The 20,318-nt window shown below is 40.1% G+C and overlaps 2 protein-coding genes across 4 annotated transcripts in view; one reads left to right on the top strand and one right to left on the bottom strand.

Annotated features, from left to right (window-relative positions):
• HENMT1 (HEN methyltransferase 1) overlaps positions 1-13,664 on the top strand; it is a 25,822-nt gene extending 12,158 nt beyond the window's left edge. Inside the window, exons 7-8 of one of the 2 annotated variants that reach the window (XR_010432694.1) lie at positions 10,163-10,307; positions 13,112-13,664. Coding sequence is in view for 1 of the 2 variants with exons in the window: in XM_064664538.1 (XP_064520608.1) it covers positions 10,163-10,201 (39 nt within the window). In the remaining variant the exon portion in view is untranslated. Of the gene's footprint in view, positions 1-10,162; positions 11,675-13,111 lie in introns of those variants that run through there. The other variant, XM_064664538.1, reaches the window with a different exon arrangement.
• Positions 1-18,411, bottom strand: part of EEIG2 (EEIG family member 2) — a 21,182-nt gene extending 2,771 nt beyond the window's left edge. The window contains exons 1-10 of one of the 2 annotated variants that reach the window (XM_064664539.1): positions 17,886-18,409; positions 7,891-8,011; positions 7,256-7,285; positions 6,641-6,757; positions 5,424-5,470; positions 3,268-3,374; positions 2,634-2,729; positions 1,901-2,102; positions 1,691-1,818; positions 1,238-1,307 (exon numbers count right to left, since the gene is read on the bottom strand). In XM_064664539.1, coding sequence (XP_064520609.1) covers positions 1,238-1,307; positions 1,691-1,818; positions 1,901-2,102; positions 2,634-2,729; positions 3,268-3,374; positions 5,424-5,470; positions 6,641-6,757; positions 7,256-7,285; positions 7,891-8,011; positions 17,886-18,106 — 1,139 coding nt within the window. In that variant the 5' untranslated portion in view covers positions 18,107-18,409. Of the gene's footprint in view, positions 1-1,237; positions 1,308-1,690; positions 1,819-1,900; positions 2,103-2,633; positions 2,730-3,267; positions 3,375-5,423; positions 5,471-6,640; positions 6,758-7,255; positions 7,286-7,890; positions 8,012-17,885 lie in introns of both variants that reach the window. The other variant, XM_064664540.1, reaches the window with a different exon arrangement.
• Positions 18,412-20,318: the final 1,907 nt, after the last annotated feature.

The raw sequence follows: 20,318 nt of genomic DNA on the forward strand, positions 1-20,318 counted from the left end.
ATGACCTTTAGGATACCCCTCCCCAGAGCTATATCATATGCAGCTAATACTTTTAATACAAATTTATACATAAACAGATAAATTATCTAAAAAACCAGTAAGTGATAGTCATCTTACATTAGAATACAAGAAAAAACATCTTCCAGTCTTTTGTTCATGCATTGTAAAAAAACCTCTCTCAACCCCTCCACATGACAGACCACAGTGGGTGGTTTTCCACGGTAAACTGCAGTACTGTGTAAAAAATTAATGGGGCAAGCTCTGCCTTAGTTTAGTAGTGTGCCTGGACTATTGTGGTAACTAAATTAGGACAGATCTCTCTATACTACAGAAGTGTGTTCTGTACCCAAACACGTCATCTGAGATAAACATTGGTGTGCTCAGTTTCCAGCTAAGCCAACTAATCATCTTTTAACCATCAGGATTGCTTGCATGTATCAAAGGCAATTATTTTATTACTTTCAGCGCATTACTAGCTGCCTTTATACCTAACTTCAGAAATAACTGCTGAAATACTAATGATGTGCTAATTTCTTGAGATAAAAATGTTGAGTTATATTGGACTCTAGAAACATGGTATTAGAGCATATTCTTGCCTGTTTCTCATGCTTCTCATCTGAGAAGATTAATACATTCAGGTCAAGTCATAGAGTATTTGAAGAGGGTTTAGAGAAGAAAAAATGTCTCTTGTTCTGAAACAACTACAAGAAGATAATCTGAAGCAGATTATCAAAGGAGTGGGTACAGGGCCGCAAATAGTTGAAAGAGAAACAAACCATTGAAACAAACCATGTAACAAATGGAAACAATTTGTGAGAAAAACCAAACTGAAGAAAATAAGGCTTGTTATCAGGAAGACATGCAAGTTTGATACTGTAAAGGTAGATGTTAAAACACTTAAAACTTTCCACTCCAGTGGAAAGGCTATAGAGCTAAGATTTGAAACTGGTGTGTGTTTCCTGTGTTGATACAGAAACACTGCTCATATCTGAAAACTTTGGAACTGAGATTCTTCAGGAGGTCTGGAAGTTACAATTCTTATGGCTGACACATCAGTTCTGTTTTGGAACTAATCTGTGTGTTCTGTTTTAAAAGCTGACAACCTAGTTCTTTTGGTGCTTTTAAATGATGCAAAATAAAAAGATACAAAGATCAAGAATATAGATAAAGAGCAATTGCTGTATAAGATGCATTTTTATTTAGTATTGTCTATGAATTAGTTGTTTAGGTTACATACCTGTTAGGTAGATGATGGCTTCCAAAAGAAGTGCTTCCACCAGGGCCCACAAATAATCTTAAACCTTCCTCTAAAAGGCAAGTGAATTAAAATATGTTAGCTATATGTTGCCCTACTGAACACTAAGTAATTTTGAATCTACTAGTTTTGTAGCTGATACTTTCAGATACAAATATGTCAATTAATGAAGAACCAAACTTCACATGGTGTAGGTTGGAGGAACTACTTTTGTTGTAGATTCGCACCTGCTCTTTTTAGGCTTAAAGTAATTACCTGGGAAAGTTCCCTGAGTCATGTAAGGGTTTTTAAACTTTTGGGAGACAGGGTGAAGCAGAAAATGTAGTGATCCATGTGCACAGTCCTTATGATTACAAGCAACAAGGACTATGAAGAGAGTGGATTTTCCTGCGGCCTGTAAAGTACATCAGTTTTTTCTAATGTTTATCTTCATACCTTCTGCACTTGAGTCTAAACTGAAGTCTTGACTCTGAAGTATTTTTTCAACTATATCATCAGCATCAACTCTGGTAGCATCAACCCTCTTTAGCTGTGACTCCACAGAATCTTGCTTTACAGGATGTCTGCAAAAATAAATATATTTAGAGCTCTTAGAAGTAATTTGTGTTTTATTTCTGCTAGATAATGCCTTCAGGTTAAGTGTACCTGCATTGTGTTTCTGATGGTGCATCTTCAGGAGATGTATCAATATTAGCTTCAGTTACTTTTGGCTCAGACTCTTCACATGGCTCTAGAATACTTCCAGTTCCCGTTGAGGTACTCCCCACTGAGGTACTCCCCACTGAGGTGTTCCTCCTGTGGCAGAGTTCAGACAGACTGGATGATCTAGAGTGACATGTACTATATCCTGTTGGAAAAATGCAGGAGAGTTGGGTTAGGTATGTTCTTGACAGCCAAGGTCCATCCTGAAAGCAGAATTCGTGTTTTGTCTTCTTATCAAGAGACTTCAAAAGCCCTATGAATGTATGTGCATACATCAACTAGGGAATTCAGGTTTTGAATTCTAGCACATGCCATTTTCTTTTTGTTCTAAATAACTCTTACTTCATAACAGATATCATGGCAAATGTCATTCCCTTCAGCTTTTAGAGCTATGTCTCTATTTGCAAGTTGTTTTTACACGTGGGAGACGTGAAAATCTCATTCAGATATCATAGTCAAAGGGAACGAGGGCAAAAGCTCTCTGGCATCGGAAGAGATCATTCATTGTGATTTTAAGAGAGGAAAAAGTGTTACCCTCAGCACACCTGAAGGTCCTAGGAAAAAGCTTTCAACTTCAAAACCTTTTTAAACATAAAGTACATTTATTGTTCTACTGTCTAAACCTGTGAAAGTAAATAATTCCCCAACAACTTGTAACAAAATTATTAACAGCTACCTGACAGTTTTGATTGCTGACTTGCATAGCTTGATGTTCTGGAATGTCCACATGCACCAAGTTCATCTGGGACAGAGGCACTCTTTGATGAGATATCTGCAACATATCCAAGTCAGACAGTGTTCCTAAAGCCAGCTTTATTACTATTTTGCCTGTAATCTTGATTAGATTCAAAAATCAGATTTCCCAGAGGGATTAGAGATTTGACACTGGTTTTCTGCAAACCTTCTGGAGATTCAAGTGCTGCAAAAATACCGTGTATGTTAATGAATATGCATTCCTTAAAAAAAAAAAAATCATAATATGTATCTGAGTAAAACAGAGAACAACCAGAATTAGAAAGACTTGTATGAAATGTAGTTCTAGATTTGTCTACAGTGTCAACATTAAAGAGGTGACCATGCTTTCTCTAGTATCATAGTAGAATGTTGTGCCAGATGTTTTCTGTCTGGGAAATTAACTGTGGTTAAGAGCTTCAGCTGTGTTTGGAGTAGAAACTAATAAGCCATGTAAGAAGGTTGCTTTGTGGGCCAACTGTCAGCATCCCTTTAAGATTTGAAGTATTCTGTACATCTCCTTGAAGCTGTGAGGCCAGTTATTAAAGCATTGAGAAATTAAGAGCATTATTATTTACCTGCTATACCCAGATGTGCTACTTTTAAGTTTTCTCCACCTTTCCTGTCTTCATGCAAAGATTCTGATTCTCCAGCAATTGCTATAGATGTTGCTGTGGAAGGAGGCCTGTAAGAAAAAGGTGGTTCAGATTTGCTGTACTTTTGTTGTAATCCCTCCAAATTGATTAACACATAGTTCTTCTTTCAGATAAGCTGGCGTAATTCATACTGAGCATCAAGTTAACAGACCTACAGTTCTAGTCCCCTGTTGAAGGAAAAAAAAAAAAGCCTTTTCTACTGAGCTTAAGGACATTTTACAGCATCCATCTGCTCAGCCCTCAGTCCCTCAGGCTTCTGGGGATCCTGGGAAGGGCTTTTCCTTTTTTGATGACTGGGGGAGTGATATGTCTTTGTTTTGAAGTTCTTATTTTTTTTTAAGTGTATGAATCACAGGATAGTTTACATGCTAAGAATATATGTAATTCAGTACTTCATGGAATACATGGAATACAAGGTAAGTTAAAAAAACCCCAAACGTGCACAATGTGACAGTTGGCCAAGTTGCCTGTGTGCTGTGATGTACTCCTGGCTTTGTTTCATCTGTCACAGTACAGGAGGAGATTCTAGGCTGGTAACCCTTCCACTCCTAACAAAGGGGCCTATGGCACCATCTCCATGTATTCCCCTCTAAATTTTACCTCCTACAAAATAAAAAAAGCATCTTGTATGACATTTATTTAAATTTTGGTTCAATATTAAAAACCTTTTAATAAAGCTTAAATGCTTGTTTAAGCTAATACCAAGATCCAAAGGGATATAAAACCTCTAAGTTTGTGTTTGGCTAGTGCAAAAGAAACTAATAGAAAATGACAAAGTGAAAGCAATCTTCTCTTGCAAGCAATACAATCAAAATGCATTTCAAGATGTTGCCTACAGTTTTTTTAATGCTTTGTTATTTTCTACTTTGGGAACAGAATGTTGGTCTGCAAACAAATGGATATTTGTTGACATTTTCAGATCTGACATATTCAATAATTTAGTCACTGTCTTTATGTACAGTAACATATCCCCTCTTATGTTATGTTTGAAAGTAAAGAGAGAAAGAAAAAAAAAGCACTACTGGAAATACAGTGCTTGTGTGATTTAACTGCCTAACATACTTCTGAAAGCAAGAGCTGAATGCTTTCAGGGATGCCATCCCAGATCAAACATCAAGCCTTCTAGGCTTCTTCATAAAATATGTATCTGATTCCAGATTGTGAAACTGTTTTAAGGTTTATTTTGCCTTCTACAAAGGACATCTGGATTAGATAAATTTTTTGTTCTGTTGTGTTGAAAGTTTATGTTCCAGGAAATGGTTATATCACCAGTTTGGCAGAAAATGCCAAGTCTGAATAACTTGAGTTAGAGGTTTTTTCCTAGGGAACCAGAAAGCTATTTAGGTACTAATTTCAACTCCTTAGTACTAGCCAGTAAAAAACCAGAAACACATCATTTTATTAGTATAACAGACTAATGATTCGTTGCCTTTGAGAAATTGTTTATCGGTTCCAGTGATGTATTTGTTAACAGGTCTGACTCTAAAGTAAATTTACTAAAGCTGCTCTAAAGTAAAAGAGGTGCTAAATAACTAGGGATACAGAAAAGTTTTGCCCAATCAAACAAATTCAGATAACACCCTCTTGCTATTTATTCAGTAAGCACAAGATGAGACTCTGCAGTGTTCTCCTCATGCAAGGGACACTGAAGAGCTCCTATGGTGAATCACCCAAGTTGGACTGGTGCAAAACCACTGCAAAACTATTACGTTTCCCTAACTACAGATTAAGGACAATGAGACTGAGGATCTTCAATATGTAGCAGTGTATTTTCCTAGCTACCTCCCCCTTCAGATGTTACCTCCTGCAGTTTTACTAGGTTGCATATGTCTTTGCTAACTAAACATCTGTAAGTGCTTTCTCTTGTATTAAGTCATATCACACTTCTGTTGTGGTTTTTTTTCCCCCAAAGGAATCTTTTAAAATCATAAGAGACTTGTGAATAAAAGGTGTAACAGCGCATTTTCCAAACACAAGTATTAGTCAGATCACCCTGTATCAAGTCCCTTTATATAAGGTTGCTGCAGGAACAGTTTCCCTTAAGTTTGGGGGTTTTTTTAGATTTTTTACAAACTTACGTTTTAAAGCATGGGTCTCCAGACATTAGCTGCATGTTGATCAAAACCTACATATTGAGGAAACAAAACCCACTCTAAGAAAAAAAAATTGGTCTGTGACACATACATGGTCATGTCACTAAGTTATACTTGCCACAAATATTAAATTTAAGTAAAGTAAAATGCCATCATCCCATATGCAAACTGTCACACTTAACCAAAAAGTTACATTTTTTTCCTGAGTAGGCATGCAAACAACAAAAAATAGCATTTAAAGTAACATAGTTACATATACAAGATTCTGAAAATGACACATAGATCAAGGAGAATCTTAAAATCATTAATAGTTAAGATGGCTTCAAGGGAAAAACAGAGACAGGAAATCTAAAACATTAATGAGCAACCAGAAAATTGTTTAGAACAGTGGGTGTTGAAGTATGTTCTTTGCTGAGGGTGTTTAGCAAACTGCTGCCCTACAGGAATGGGTTGTGCTGACATCAGACCCAGCAAAACCACAGCAGGTAAATAAGCCATAGGACACAGTGCATTGAGAAGGCTTGTTAGCCAGGTCAAAGCCATCAATTACAAGTGTTCTGGACACAGTCTATGACTATCAAAGAAATCAGAAAGTGCATGCATACTGAATAATATGGGAAGCTTAGCCTAGTGTCTCAGTAGGAAAATAATTTTTTTTTAAATTACTTGAAACATTGTCTAAGGAATTATTTTCATGTTTATGGAGCTTACTCAATTTTTTTAACTCCATGGACTAACGGAAGAGGATGGCAGAGGAGGCTTCTTGCAACAATCCTCACCAACTGTTACATCAATTACTATTAAATAGAAAACAGGAAAGCCTCAGGAGTCATGGAGGTGTTGAAGCTGCCTTATGCATAAATAAGCCAATTAACAGATTCACTCTCAGAAAGATGCATAGAAAGTTGCCCAGTCTTAAAGATATAATGTATTAACTTGTTCATTTTTCAGCTACCATTAGAATACCTTTTGAAAGCTTTTCTTTTACAGCTATCCAGCTCCATTTCAAAGAGTAGGACAAGTTCTGTTTTTGACTGCATGGACTTTAAAGATGGTCTCTAAACAACGCTTTTGTTTTTACTTTAAATAGTTCTCCTTCTAGAAAGAGGTTCAGCAAATAAGTTTTAAATTTCATTAAGTGCTCAGTAGTACCACTTGTTCTCTGCTTTATTACTTTAAGTATGATAAAAGAAACAAATTACTTTGAGAATGGAGTTGTCTTGTCTTGTATTTTTGGTATCATAACCTTCCAGTAAACAGCGACGAGTGGTATTTCCCGATCCAGCAAACTCTGCTAGATTTAGATCTGCAAATCCCAGCTGTTAAGAGAAAATGACGAAGTTATTGGTAAGCATATGACTAAATGAAGGTACTTGCAGCATCCAACACTGAATAACACTCAACAGCAGTTTCTCTGCTGCCAAGCAGAGAGGATGCCAATTAAAGGGAGTGGCCCCAGGCAAAAAGCAGAAAACTAACTTTGAGTGTCAAATTCAGCATAGTTCTGTTTTCAGTTAAAAAGTTAAAGTGCCAAAAGAGAAGGATAATGAGGAGAGTTTTCTTTATTTTTTAATGTAAACACCTGCTATTTTTAATCCTTTCCACATATCAAATTGAAAGAAAAAAAATTGGTGGTATAATATTGTTATATACTTATTAAGTGCACTGATAGAGAGTTCCAACAGCGCTGTGTCACTATAATGCACATAATGAAATCATGGGTATTAGAGTACTATTCTGGAATTACTTTAAAAGGGCATAAAAGGACAAGAAAGAAAAGCTTATCTGTAGGCAAAATTACCTACATCTCAATTTACCTTTGCATATGCCTTTCCTCCTTTTAATTCCTAGGAAAAAAAAAAAAAGGAAAAAAGACACACCATTAAGCCATTAAAGATACTGACTCATGATTTTCCTTTGTTTTGTTTGGTTGGTTTTTTTAGAAAAGCAGATACTAATCTTTGTTTTAAAATACCTCACCACACGTGCTAGACTGTGTTGTTGTCATTTAGAACTTAGTATTCATAATGCCTTTGGTGCAGGCCAGCAGGAGACTGTCATCCTGCAGAGGGGGAAAAGCGATTGCCTGATGCCATTTGGCTCTTGCAAGGTCTGGTCCCAAAGGTAGGATGTGCTGTGTACAAAATTCTGGTACTTAGCATAGTTCAAGGCGTCTAAGCTTACTGCTGCTTGATGGAAGTATCAATCTTTATAAAGTTTGATAAGTTTATAAACACTGATGAGGGATACGTTCTTTTCAAAAAGAACATAAAACCCCCATGAATTAGTCAAAGTAAGGTAATTAATAACATTAACACAAAATTTTGACAAAAGGAATACCCAACATGGTTACAGCTAAAATTTGCCCTATGAAGTTTATCAGACATTCCAAAATTAAGACAAGTGAAGAAGGAGCAAGGAAAGAGGAGAGGAGGGGAAAAGAGCTACTTACCTTCCGTACAGACACCCTGCACATGCAAGTATCCAGAATCCCTGTTGTGGCACTGGCACTGATTTTACACATAAATAAGAACTTTTTCTTCCAGCGGACACAGTTTGCCTGCACCACCTCCCTGCAAATAGAGAGCATACACTTAGTATTAGTTGCATATACATTCAGAACCATTAACTGCAGTAAGACAGCTCAAGAACAAACACTGTTTCCACTGTTTGTAGAATGGTCACTTCGTGCAAATTGTGTTCCAAAGCCTGAATTATAATAATCCTCCATTCTTCTCTTTGACCAGTAACTGTTTCAAACCTTGAACACAATAAGACCTACAGAAAAATTAAACAGCCATGTGTTTTTGCAAATGAATGAGACCATAATTTCTCCAGTTTGCCTCGGGAGACTGACGTTTTCCTGAACATTAGCTTTCAGGCACTGTCTTCCAAGTCACTGAGCTTTGCACTGTGCTCAAGATACTGTCTTTGACAAGTAGTTTTTTATTACAGAGAAAGGGAGCATCATACAAGCAGAACTAGTTACATTTGAGACTTGGAAAAGCAGAAAGGACATGATGTGGAATAACCAGACCCAACGTAATGAACTTGGGGCAAACCAAAATTTCAGCTACATACGCAGATTGCCATTTGAGAGCAAGATGACATATCTGAATGGATTTGTTCCTCACAGGAGGATAGCAGTCTGCCAGTATGATGCAGCTGAGAAAAAGGCAAAAATGTAGAAAGCTTTCAGTTATATAAATGTTATTTTGTAAGGTTCAGACAGAACACGTTATTCTGTTGGGCCAACAAAGCAAGAATAGACTCCAAAATGAACAGGTACAGGAAAACTCTGGTATCTTATAAGAAAAAATGGCATATAATAAAAATACACTGGTGTTTCAAACACTTGAGAGACCAAATAACTTTAAGTCAAATGAAAAGTGGTTAGGACCAAAATAAAGTATAACCAAACACTCACTTAAAACTGAAAGTTAAAAGGTCTCAAATCACAGAGCAAGTTTCAGCCTTCAAATAAGAGAAGAAGCAGCAAAAAAATCTTATTGTATTTTACAAGGTTGGCCAGTTTGTCAATAACGGGATGTAAGGACTGTGATTCTGAGGGACCTGCCTCAGTGATCAACAGCTCCTTTCTAGCCCCATCTTTCTAAACTCAAAACTTGGAACTGTGAAGAAACTGAGATAATTTCTTCTACCACTCTAATCATTCAAGTACAGTCTTCACATATTAAAGTGATATTTGTCCTTTTTTCTCTTCAGTTTTTCTAATGCATACATTCCTATGTTTTATATTAACTTCTTACAGTAGCTTGATGTCTTTAACAGATAGAATTCTATGGTTTTGCATAAGTTGGAGTCAAGAGTTCATCACACCTATGGGAAAGCGAAGAATTGCAGGGCACTCACAAAAGCTCCCTTTGCTCTGCTGCTGAGACAGCCAGCACAGTGCTCACTGGCACTGTGACTTCCTAAGGTAGGAATAAACTAGCCTGCCTAAAATGAGTCAGTTTAATGACCACAACAGACTAACAGATTCTGATGATGTGACACTGAATCACATTCAAGCATGTGACCTAAAAGGAACGTGCTCCCTACACCCACTACCATTTATCTGGTATGTTTTACATTGCAAACTTTTCTGTACTTTCCTGTACAATCCAAAACCAAACCCAACCAACTGCCCCCACTCCCACTGAACATTCTTCTAATTCCATTCTATAAAAGAAGATTTTGACATATTTTAATTAAGGTAAATTTTTAGTGAAGAAGAGTATCAGCTAGCTATTCCCATCATGCTGGAAGAAAAAAAGAAAAAAAAGTCAAATAATCAGAGCATTTAACTTAAACAGTAAGATCTAAGTTTATAAGATTCTTAGTTGAAGTGCAAGGCCTTTAGAAAATAAACAGCTGTATTGATTGGTTACTATGGAAACGAACCCAGATAACTTCTTGGCAACTGTGCTACAGGCACACTGGGAAAGCTTTGCTGGGGAAAGCTTTCCGCTCTGAGTCAGCTTCCTATGAGCCTCCAGTCACTTTACCACATGCAAAGCAAAACCAGTTGTTTTCTTAATCAAAAACGTATCTTAGCTACTAAGATTCATTCAGATACGTACTGGATTGTAGTGCTTTAGTGTGATTTAATGAATGCTGTCAGTAATATGTAACAAAGAATAAATTCAATTAACAGATATTTTAAGAAAAAGTGATTCCAAAGCATAGTTTATCATCAGTTTAACAAATTATTTTTTCTTTAGAGGGACAGTTCCACATTGACTAAATTTCAAATGCTGTAAACAAGGAGAAAATATGTCATGTTGATAAGATGGCCTGAGAGAAGTGCAGCTGCTGCAGCTCCGCTCTCCAGATCCCACCAGCAGCAAGGCTGAAGATGTATTCCTGGTAAGCACCCACAGCCAGCACACACACACACAGGTCACAGGCATACAGAGCACTGCAGGCAGCCAGCCCACTCCCCTCCCCAGCTGAGCACCACAGAGCTCTGCTAGAGATACATATATCATATATATCTGTGGAGATATATAGATATAGATATATATAGATATATATGGCTCCCGGGCTACAGCACCTGCTCCACAGCTAGTCCAGCTTGATCCCTGATGGCATTTGCATACTCACACACCTGCATTTGCTCCACAGGCACACAGGTCTCTGACTCCTAGTCCCACCCCTGTGGGTTGCATTGGCTTTAACTCATCTCTGCTTTCCAGTTCCTGGCCCTCAAGTGCTCTGTCCCATAATCCCAGGCCAGCTGCTGGCACAGAGGACACACAGGTCCTGTGACCCACAGTCCCACTCCCATGGCTGGTACTTAAGTCTGCTCACTCAGGTCTCCTGTTGCTGGCACCACAGACACCCAGGCCCTGTGTCACCAAACTGTGACTCCAGTTGCTGTTACTCAGACTCCCACTCTCCCATACACATTGAACAGAGAGCCCTTCCCCCAGGAAGGAGTTAGAATGTAGTTCAGTATGAAAATACAATAGACCTTACTGATTAGAAACAGATTAGACAAATGTACCAACCAGCAAACTATTTACATCTAACTGGCCCTTTTATCCCCGTAACTCCCTGTTTTTCCCACACTTGTTCCTCATCAAATCACTTAAACTCATCCCTTCTTCCACTTTTACTTCCTCCCCCAAATGTCCCATAATAAGCCTCTTTCCCTGTATCCCATGATGTGTCTCATATGCAGCAACTCCCCTCAGTCCAAAAATTGCTTCAGTGTTAGTTTGACATGATGGGTTTCCTGCCTGGACAATGGGGCTGAGGCTCTCCTGGGACAGCCCTAGGAGGGGCCTGGACAGGGTGTCCTTTTGTCTAAGCCCATAATTTCAGTTCCCCACCTGCCTCTGTGTCCCTGGGCTTGTGTAGATGGACCTTTGATGGGCTGATGGCTCCTGTTACAGGACTGGGAATTCTGCGTTCCTTCTATTCAGGAAGAAATAGTTTACTTTTCCTTTAATACTCTGTGTTTCCCCCATGCCTGGGCATATAAGAACATGGATTTTCTCCAACAAGAAACATTTTTTCCTAAGCATTGCTAAAAACTTGAACAAAACTGGTCATTTACAAACAGAGCTTCAATGTTTCACAAATTTCAGCAGTAAGCAAACAGCTGCTCTGCAGGAAGAGCTCCACTTGTTTACAGCTCCCCAGTTAATTTGCTGTTAGTACATGCAAAACTCAAACAGAGCAATCATTTTCTATGCCACATGTTTTTACTCATAATAAACAAGTTACAACTTTAGCAACACTTCATGTCAAGAATTCTTTATAAAATATATATAAAGTCTTCATCACATGGATGAAAAACTGCTGGTTACAGGCAAATGAAGAGACCTAGAAGGGAATTAGAACTGTGAAGGGCAAACTGCATCAGCAAAACTGTAGTCAGCAAGTCAAAGGAAGTGATTGTTCCCCTCTGTTGAACATTTGTGAGACTGTATCTGCAGCACTGGGCTTGGTTTAGGGGCATTCTCAGCAGAAGACAGAAGCAAGTCCAGGGGTGTAAGATGGTAATCTGGAGTCAGGGATGAAGGACTTGATGTAGGAGAATTTGGGAACATGGGATTTTTACAATCTGAAGATGAGGTGAAGGAAGATCTAATTGCCATCTTCAGCCTTCTCTGCTGAGTTAGAGAGAAGATGGAGTCAGATGTTTCTTAGTGGGGAGCAGAGAAAAGAGGCAATAACCAGAGAAATTCCAATAAAATTAGGGGAAAACCATTCACAATGAAAGTGGTGAAGCAGAAGGACAGGTTGTCTACCAAAACTGTAATTTCCATTCTTTCAGATTTTCTAAAGCTGACAGGACAAAGCTCTGAGCTTCCTGATCGAACTGAAGTTAGTCTTACTTTGATCAGGCAGTTGGACTACATGATCTCTAGCAGTCCCCTTTGCCCGAAATTATTCCATGAACAGAAATAGTCCTTAAAATATGAAGGTAATCAGGTGCTCTAGTGCTTGTAAATGGCAGTACTGTGCTCCATGGACTGTGCTGGGGTCAGGTTTAAAAAAACAAACCAACAAACCCTCACCAGCTCTTTTAAACCAGGGTGCCTATTCTGCACAAGCCAGGCACCTTAACCATGAAAGCTTTTCCCACCACCCCTCCCTGTTAACAGACACCTGTCGTGCATCTCTTATCAGGAACTTGTTTGTGACAAGTTAGCTGTTGTATCTCTTACCAGTACCTACAGTTACACTAACACAAGTCTCACAAGATTAAGCTCTTTTCATATCTGCAATAACCAGTTATGCAAAATGCAAACTGTAAAAACATTTTTCCTCCTACAGTAGCCCAAAGATGACCCTCTTCTGACCTAATTTTAAATTTTTCACTCCTTTGATTAATTCTTTCATCTTTCTCAAGCATTCTCCAAATCAGTTGACTAAACACATTTTACGGTAACTATTACTGAAAGGCTGAAGAGGTACAAAGAAATTACATTCTAAAAAAAAAAAAAGTTATAGTTTGTGTAGAGAACTTCCCCTTCTTACCTTTTCCTCTTCACAGAGGTCAAGGTCTGGAAGCTGTTTAATCAAATGTCTCTTCACAACTAAAAAAACATTAAGTGGACATTCGACAATCTGAAAAGAGCACCTACAAAATTGCAAGGCAGGATTTTTATCCCACTGCCAATATTCCTTACAGTGCTTTAAAACTTATTTTGTTTCAGGTTATCCAACTGCAAATCCAGTTACAGCTGAAAAAGCTATTAGAAGGAGCATTATCCAGCTCTGATGACTGTCAGCAGAATTTATACATCATGCAGGAAGATTAGAGTGATAGGGGCAGTGATTCCACATGACACGTATGTTTTTCTAACAAGTGTTATTATTTAAAAACAGAGAGCTGGTTAACCTGTGTTACTATCAGGAGATAATTTTCCTTCCAAATGCAATAGCAGCAGTTGGGAAAAGAATGGTTAAAAGGCAATGTGAAGAGCCCAGTGAGGCAGAAAATGTACTTCCTGGTGTCACAAAAAATAGATGTAGTTTTAGACAGTAGAGCAGGAGGTGGCCAAGCATCACTAGAAATAAGAAGTACTTATTACCTGGAAGATAAGAAATCAATTTCTACAGAAGACAATTATATGCTCTAGCCTGTATCTATGAGGAATAAGAATATATTAATGGAAGTAATGCGAGATCTGAGACTTCCTCTCAGGACTCAAGAATGTGCTGTATGTAAAAAAAGACCCCACATTCCTGGAATCTGTTGGAAAATAAAATGTTTTCATGAAAAACTTATAGTTCTTGGTCACCCTGAATCTGTCTGTCACAGATACCAATAATAATCAGCTTCTTAGTTTAGAATGTTGCTGTGTAAAAGAATGAAGAGAGAAACAACAGCAGTCTAAATTGTCAGAAATCAGACCTGAAAGGCAGGGGAATATGACTAAATTGAAGACTGCCGTCAGAAGAACACACCAACCAACAGGTCTTTCCTTGAGTGAAGTGCAGCTCGAAACCAAGCTAAAAACGGAACTACCAGGCTTACAGCTACTGTAACCTAAATCGATACAGTACAGTGTTGAAAGTACACCCTCAAGAAATAAGATCCTTTACTTTCCAAAATTTCTTTGATTTCCACATATCCCATCTATTCATTTGCTGCTGATTGAGCAACAGCTCAGCCTATGAGCAGTTACCTACTCTAGGGGCCCATCAATTATTTCTTCAGCCCATTAAAATGAGGGCAGTTGCAGAAAGCCTACTTGTTATATATTTATGTCTACAGTAAAATGGCCATGAATAAACATGGTTAGTATTTGGTCTATTTTAAAGTACCTTAAAATAGTATTTTTTCCTGTTCAAAATATTCATAGGTGTAATTTCTTCCCTGAAATCATCTCCCATCCTTTCATGGTGCATTAGACATTACGTACATGATATTTTATGACCAGGCAGTGTATAGACACAGAATCCTGGAATCTGCACAAGTGTCTGGTATTAATGTACCCAATTTCAAAGAGAGATCTCGTGTCATTGGCCCTGGGAAAGACAGAAATTTAGAAAGATGTCTCATTATACAGGAAACCAGGCTTAAGCTAGGAAAGTTTGCTAAATGAAAATGTTAGCATAACTTTGCAATCTATTGGCTGAAAATCCACCTTTGGTTATAAAATCTAAAAATACAGTGGTAAAGATCCAGAAGTCAGGTTGGAAAGCAATTTCAAAAAGGGGAGGGCAGGAATTGCTAAAACAACCAAACCAAACCTCCCCGCTCTCACAGCTCCCTTCAAGATTTTCCCTGTTTCAGAGTCAAAGATTATAACCTGTTCATTCTCCCCAGAATTCTGGGGTCCTGCTCTTGCTGAAACTCAAAAATTTCTCCTAGTTTAAACACTGCTGCTACTTGGCTGTTCAACGTCCTTGGATCAAAATTGTATTTGGCACTACCAGATTACTTTAAAAGTTGAATATTTTGTCAGGGTAATTAAGCATTTAGCATTATAATACAGAATTTTCTTTTCCTACAGAAAATACTCACAAATATGCATAGGGATGTTTCAAATAGAAGTTTTCAAATTGGAGTTCTAAAAAACTACATGCAAACACCAAAACACAAAGTGATGTGGTTGCTATTTATACACAAACCAGATCACTATGTACTGCACTATACAAGCTGGTTTTACCTGGTCACAGAATTTCTATACACTTCAGGCACACATCTGTATCAGCCAGAAAAGTAACTGGACTGTGACAACAAGTCTCCAATAACACAGACCATGTCTCCATAACATATTTCTTAGGTAGCTCTTTCTCAGCAAGGATCTGACAAGTGAAAAAAACCCTATGTTTCAGTTGCTTGAATTTTTTCTGTCTTCTTTTCATCTCACTTCAGTGATGAGAGGGATGATGTAGGTATCACATTGCTTGCAGGATCAGGGCTTTAATCATTCATACACCACAATCAACGCAGGACTGACAAGACAGTCGCTTCGATCCATTTTCATTACAAGTTGCTACATATGAGCCTTTATTCCAAGGCAACCACTGACCTGTGTTTTTATGACATTTCTTTCTCAGCGAGTAAGCTTTGGAAGGAAAATGCTAGTAATATTAGGGTAGTTTATAGACTATTAATCTGACCTTTTTTTGCCCTCCTTTTTTTTTTAAGGCAAGAGGCAGCAAGGTATTGGTGTGTATGGATACCAAATTGAGAACTTAATAACTAGAGTACTAGACCTCAGTAGCAAAAATAAAAGCTATGAAGAAAACAGTCAGTTTTCCCCTGTATTATAAAATTTTTGAAATGAGTTTGTAGATTACTTTCTGAAACAACAGAATTCTTCAAACTTCTTTTATAAGGCTAAAAACATTACTACTTTAGGAATATAACTGCCAGCTCACAGTGAAACTAATAAAATCATGGCCACTACAAAAAGTTTGCAACTGACAAGTTTTGAAATCCTGCCTCTCTGATGTTAACTTAATTTCTTCCTTATTTATTCAGCCCTTTGCTGAATCACCACTGTGAAAATTCATCTGTTAATTCTTAAGCCAAGAGCAAAGGCACTCCCTACATTGGCGCTGAAGGATCACTGCACAAGAATTCTTTACCTTCCTACCAGCATACCTCAACACTTCTCAGCCCAGCAGGAATGAGTTAAACTCACAGGGACCTTGTTATACCAGCATACGTTCCATTGCTGTTATTTTTTAAGCCATACCCTCAGAAAAAGAAAATGGAAGAATTTCTAAACTTCGACTCTAACACAATACATCCAATACATACAATTTTTTACATCACAGTTCCACTGACACTTCCTACTACACATACTACCTCCTAGCACACATATTTTACTCGAATAGACTATTCAGAAAGATATGCATGTAGGCTTTCAACCTTTTAATTTTAACATCATAAACAGGCAAGGCTAAAAAGACTAAGATCACAATAATGTATCAAAACCATCTGCTTAGCGAAAACCAACTCCTTGAAAATAGAGATCCTGTCCAGAAGATTTATGTCAGCCTGTGAAAATGACTTCAAGACAGTATGGGCTGGAGTAGGACAATAATGGCACATTAGTGCCTGAAATCATGATTGCCATCATCATCTATTACTCATGAAGAAGTCACTCACAAGAAAAATGTTGAGGAAAGGAGACACGAAATGAGAACAGAACACTGTTGAGTTTAACACCCTCCAACCACACAGAAGAAAAATTAATCTTCAATTATACATGCAAGTATAATGGAATGGTTAAATAAGGAAGTTCTAGGCCAAAGTTCCATTTTGATGCTTCATTCTCCTTGATTAATTTTATTTACAGAATAAAAGGCAGATAATTTAGAAAGCTCTGTAACAGCAGTATTTTAATAAGAAAATAACTGAATATTCACTGACTGTTACTGTCTGCTCCCAGAATTCTATGAGACATTTTCCAGTAAATCCTTTTCATAATAATGTTAAAGTAATATAATAACCCATACAACATGAACAAGTATAATGGGAGGAGAGTCTCCTCCTCCCCAGACCTGAAGCCACAGTACACCCTTCCTATTGACAAGGTTCTGCCTCTGCCTGGTACCTGGAAAAAATTAACACACTGTCATTCTGTTTACCCATCGTTACCCATGGACTAGGGAACACTGACACGGCGACGATGGTTCTATTGCTGAGACACAACAGAAGGAAAAGAAATAGAAAAAAGACACCTGCCTTGCTGCATTTGCACTGCAGAACTGAGCATGAACCAAGTCAGTAACACACATGATCTGAACACTTCCAGGAATAATTGGGGACTTTTTCATGGAACTTCGCTCTCCAGGTAAATATCCACAGAACAAAACACAGCAAGCCACTGTCCAACAGAATGAAACACTAAGTTTGCCCAACTCGCAGTCACAGTGGGCAGCTCAGACTACAGACTTGGGAATAAGAAATTTCCTCCCCTCCCGTTACCCATCTGATCAGCAGGCGTTACAGCTCCAGGCATTATGGCACAAGCGACCTGTTTCTCTGGGACAACCCTCATTCCCTGAGGGATTCATGTCCCCTGTTACTCCCTGTTTAAGAGCCTCAGTGTTTATTTTACAACGTTACGACTTCAGGCAGCGAGCGGCCACGCAGACAGAGGAGTCTACAAATGCTCCCACATCTGTTCTCCCGCCGTTGGTGCTGGCAAAGCAGGCGGGACGAGAGGACAGCCAGTCTGCCCGGTGTCACACCGTGCCACAGGAGCTTCCCCATCGCCGAGAGGAAAGGCGAGCAGCCTCCAAAAGCCCCGGGGCAGCCACCCCGTCCTTTCTCTGGGCCCCCGCCCGCCGGGCGACGGGAACCGGCTGAGCCCCGGGCTCGCCCCGAGCCGAGTTGCGGCCAAGGGGCTGCGGAGGCAGCCGGACCGCCCCGGCTCTCGGGGGGACGGGGACTGGAGCGGAGCCCGTGGGACAGGGGCGGCCCGCGCGGGGCGGGGACCCCGCAGCCCCGGAGGCACCTACCGGGAGGACTCCCCGCTGAAGCTGCCCCCGTCCAGCAGCCGCACCTTGCAGAAGAGGATGCCGTTGACGAAGGGCACAGAGGAAAGCTCGTCCAGCTCCAGCTCCACGCGGAACTTGAACTTCTTCTTTTTCATCATGATGAAGGCCATGGGCCAGGGGCCGCCCGCGGGCCGCCCCCACGGCAGCTCCGCTCCGCGCCGGCCGCCCCGCTCCGCTCCCATGCCCGGGGCGAGGGCGGCACCCGGGCCGGGCCGGAGCTCCGGCCGCTCCCAGCTCAGCCCCGCCGGCCGCGGCGCTCCCGGACAGCGCTTACATGGCAGCCGGCGCCTCCCTTTCAAACCCGCCCGCCTCCGCTCCGCCCGCTGCCCCCAGCGCCCGCCAGACCCATTGGCGAGCGCGGCCGCCAAAGGCTCCAACGCGAGCGTGGGGTTTCCCGAAGAAGCTGGCCCGGGCCGGGGAAAGGCTTTTAATAGCGGAGATGTCCGGATCAGTGACGTGGCCGCGGCCCCAACCCTGGGCGAGCGGGGCTGCTCCCGCCCTCTCCGGCAGCTCTCCCGCCTCCCGAGACACCGCTGGGGTGGTGGGCGCGTCCCGCCGGCGGAAACCTCCTGTGCCGCTCATTTCAGAGCACTAACAAAACAAAGCATCATCTAGACCTCGGACTTTCAACTCTGAATTTAGGTACCTTCTACTGCAGTTCAAACCTTATCGGGGTCTTGTACAGCCGTTCAACCTGTAATTTACAAATAACGCCGCTTCTGACACGAGCAACAGATGCTCATAGTCTTGTAGAAAAGGAGGGTGTGCTCATCGGTGTTTACATTTATGAACAATTGTCTGGCATAGGCGATTACAGCAGTACACATGGGACGCTCTTGTTTAATGTACAGTTCAACACCAGCATACGCTCTCCAGAGAACAGCTTTGTCTCAAAAACCCATTCAAGAGGATGTAAGCATAAAGCAAGCTCCGAGCACCCTCCATCAGCAGATCAGTTTCCTCTTTACAGTGTTGCGTAAGAAAACTAACGCACAACAGTCTTCCCACAAGTAAGCACTTACTCACATGGTAAGAAAAAGAATCTGTGAGATTATGCACGGAGTCTGATGCTGAGCCCCTGAAATCTTGCAGCTAGTGAAAGGAGGCTGCCCGTCATTCAGTATAAATACATAGAAATATATTTTTTGTGGAATACATACCTGATGAATAGAGGTATCACAAACGATGTGTGGCTAAGTATACCAAAATGTCCACAACTGTCCTGTAGAATAATGCTGGGGGAAAAAAAGGTGTCTGGAAAGAAATGCTCTTGGGTTTTTTGTCCTACAACGTGCAGAAAAAGAATTTATATACAGTTTTCTAGTAAGAAGAGCTACATGGGTAGTTCTGACTCCATTGTCAGTTTCACATTCCTAACGAAGAATTCCCTACAAAACTCCTAAGGTCAAGTAATAACTCTGAAAGAAGTCTTTTAATTGGAGTAGAATTAATAAGAAGACATCTTACAGAGGAGATCTAGGCATTTGGCCTTGACCTAGGACTTCTCCCTTGAGAACATTTCTTTAGTCTGCCCTAAAGTAATCCTGAAAAATCTTTTCTCCTTAACAGACCACAAGAGCCTACAATATATCATACAAGGCAACTCTCTGAGTACTGCACTCGTCAGCTCTCTGTTCAAGGAGATGGAAAGTGAAAAGCTTTCAGCACCTAAAGGGACTAAGTATTTAGCTGATATCAAATCATACTAAGATCCTTCTTTCTTTAAAGGGTAAAGAACAACTCCAGAGTTTTGTTAAAAACACAGGGTTCTGGCTGAGAAAAGCAATTACCCTATTTAACTGGAAGGTCCAGCATATTAAGATGTAGGAAGAAAAATAGGGTTACAGGCCAGATAAATTATCTGTTGAAGTTCAATACAGTTCATCCAGTTATTGAACAATCCCTTAAAGAAAATCTGAATTAACTCACTCCTAGTCAGAGAAGAAATAAATCAGCAACCTCCAAAAATTATTATAGCCTGCATGCTCTGAGTAGCATCCCCTGCAAACATCTCCTCTATATAACTGAATGCTTCAGGAAGCTATTAATGTGCTGACCTGCAAAAACCTTAACAAGCCTCACCTGAGTCCTCATCCACACCCTGCTCAAGGGACCCATTTAAGCTCAGCTCCAAGCCACAAGTCCTTATTCAAACCTTGTAGCTTCATCTGTCTGCTGGGTGGTGGTTGTGCTGTCTGTACCTCGTTGTGGACCCTGACTTGTCTGCTGGCTTCCTAACTCATCTCAGAGTTGTCTCTTTTTATTGTAGGTGTGCCTCAATGTGGTTGCTGTTGTTAGACTGGACCCTGAGGTGCATTCCCAGCCTCAGGCCTGCCTTGCTGCAGTAGATGCCTCCTCTCCCTGCTTAGGGGACTGGGGGGGGGGGCTCTGGCT

The sequence above is a fragment of the Pseudopipra pipra genome, chromosome 9 (assembly GCF_036250125.1).
Source record: "Pseudopipra pipra isolate bDixPip1 chromosome 9, bDixPip1.hap1, whole genome shotgun sequence".
NCBI classification, from domain to species: Eukaryota; Metazoa; Chordata; class Aves; order Passeriformes; family Pipridae; genus Pseudopipra; species Pseudopipra pipra.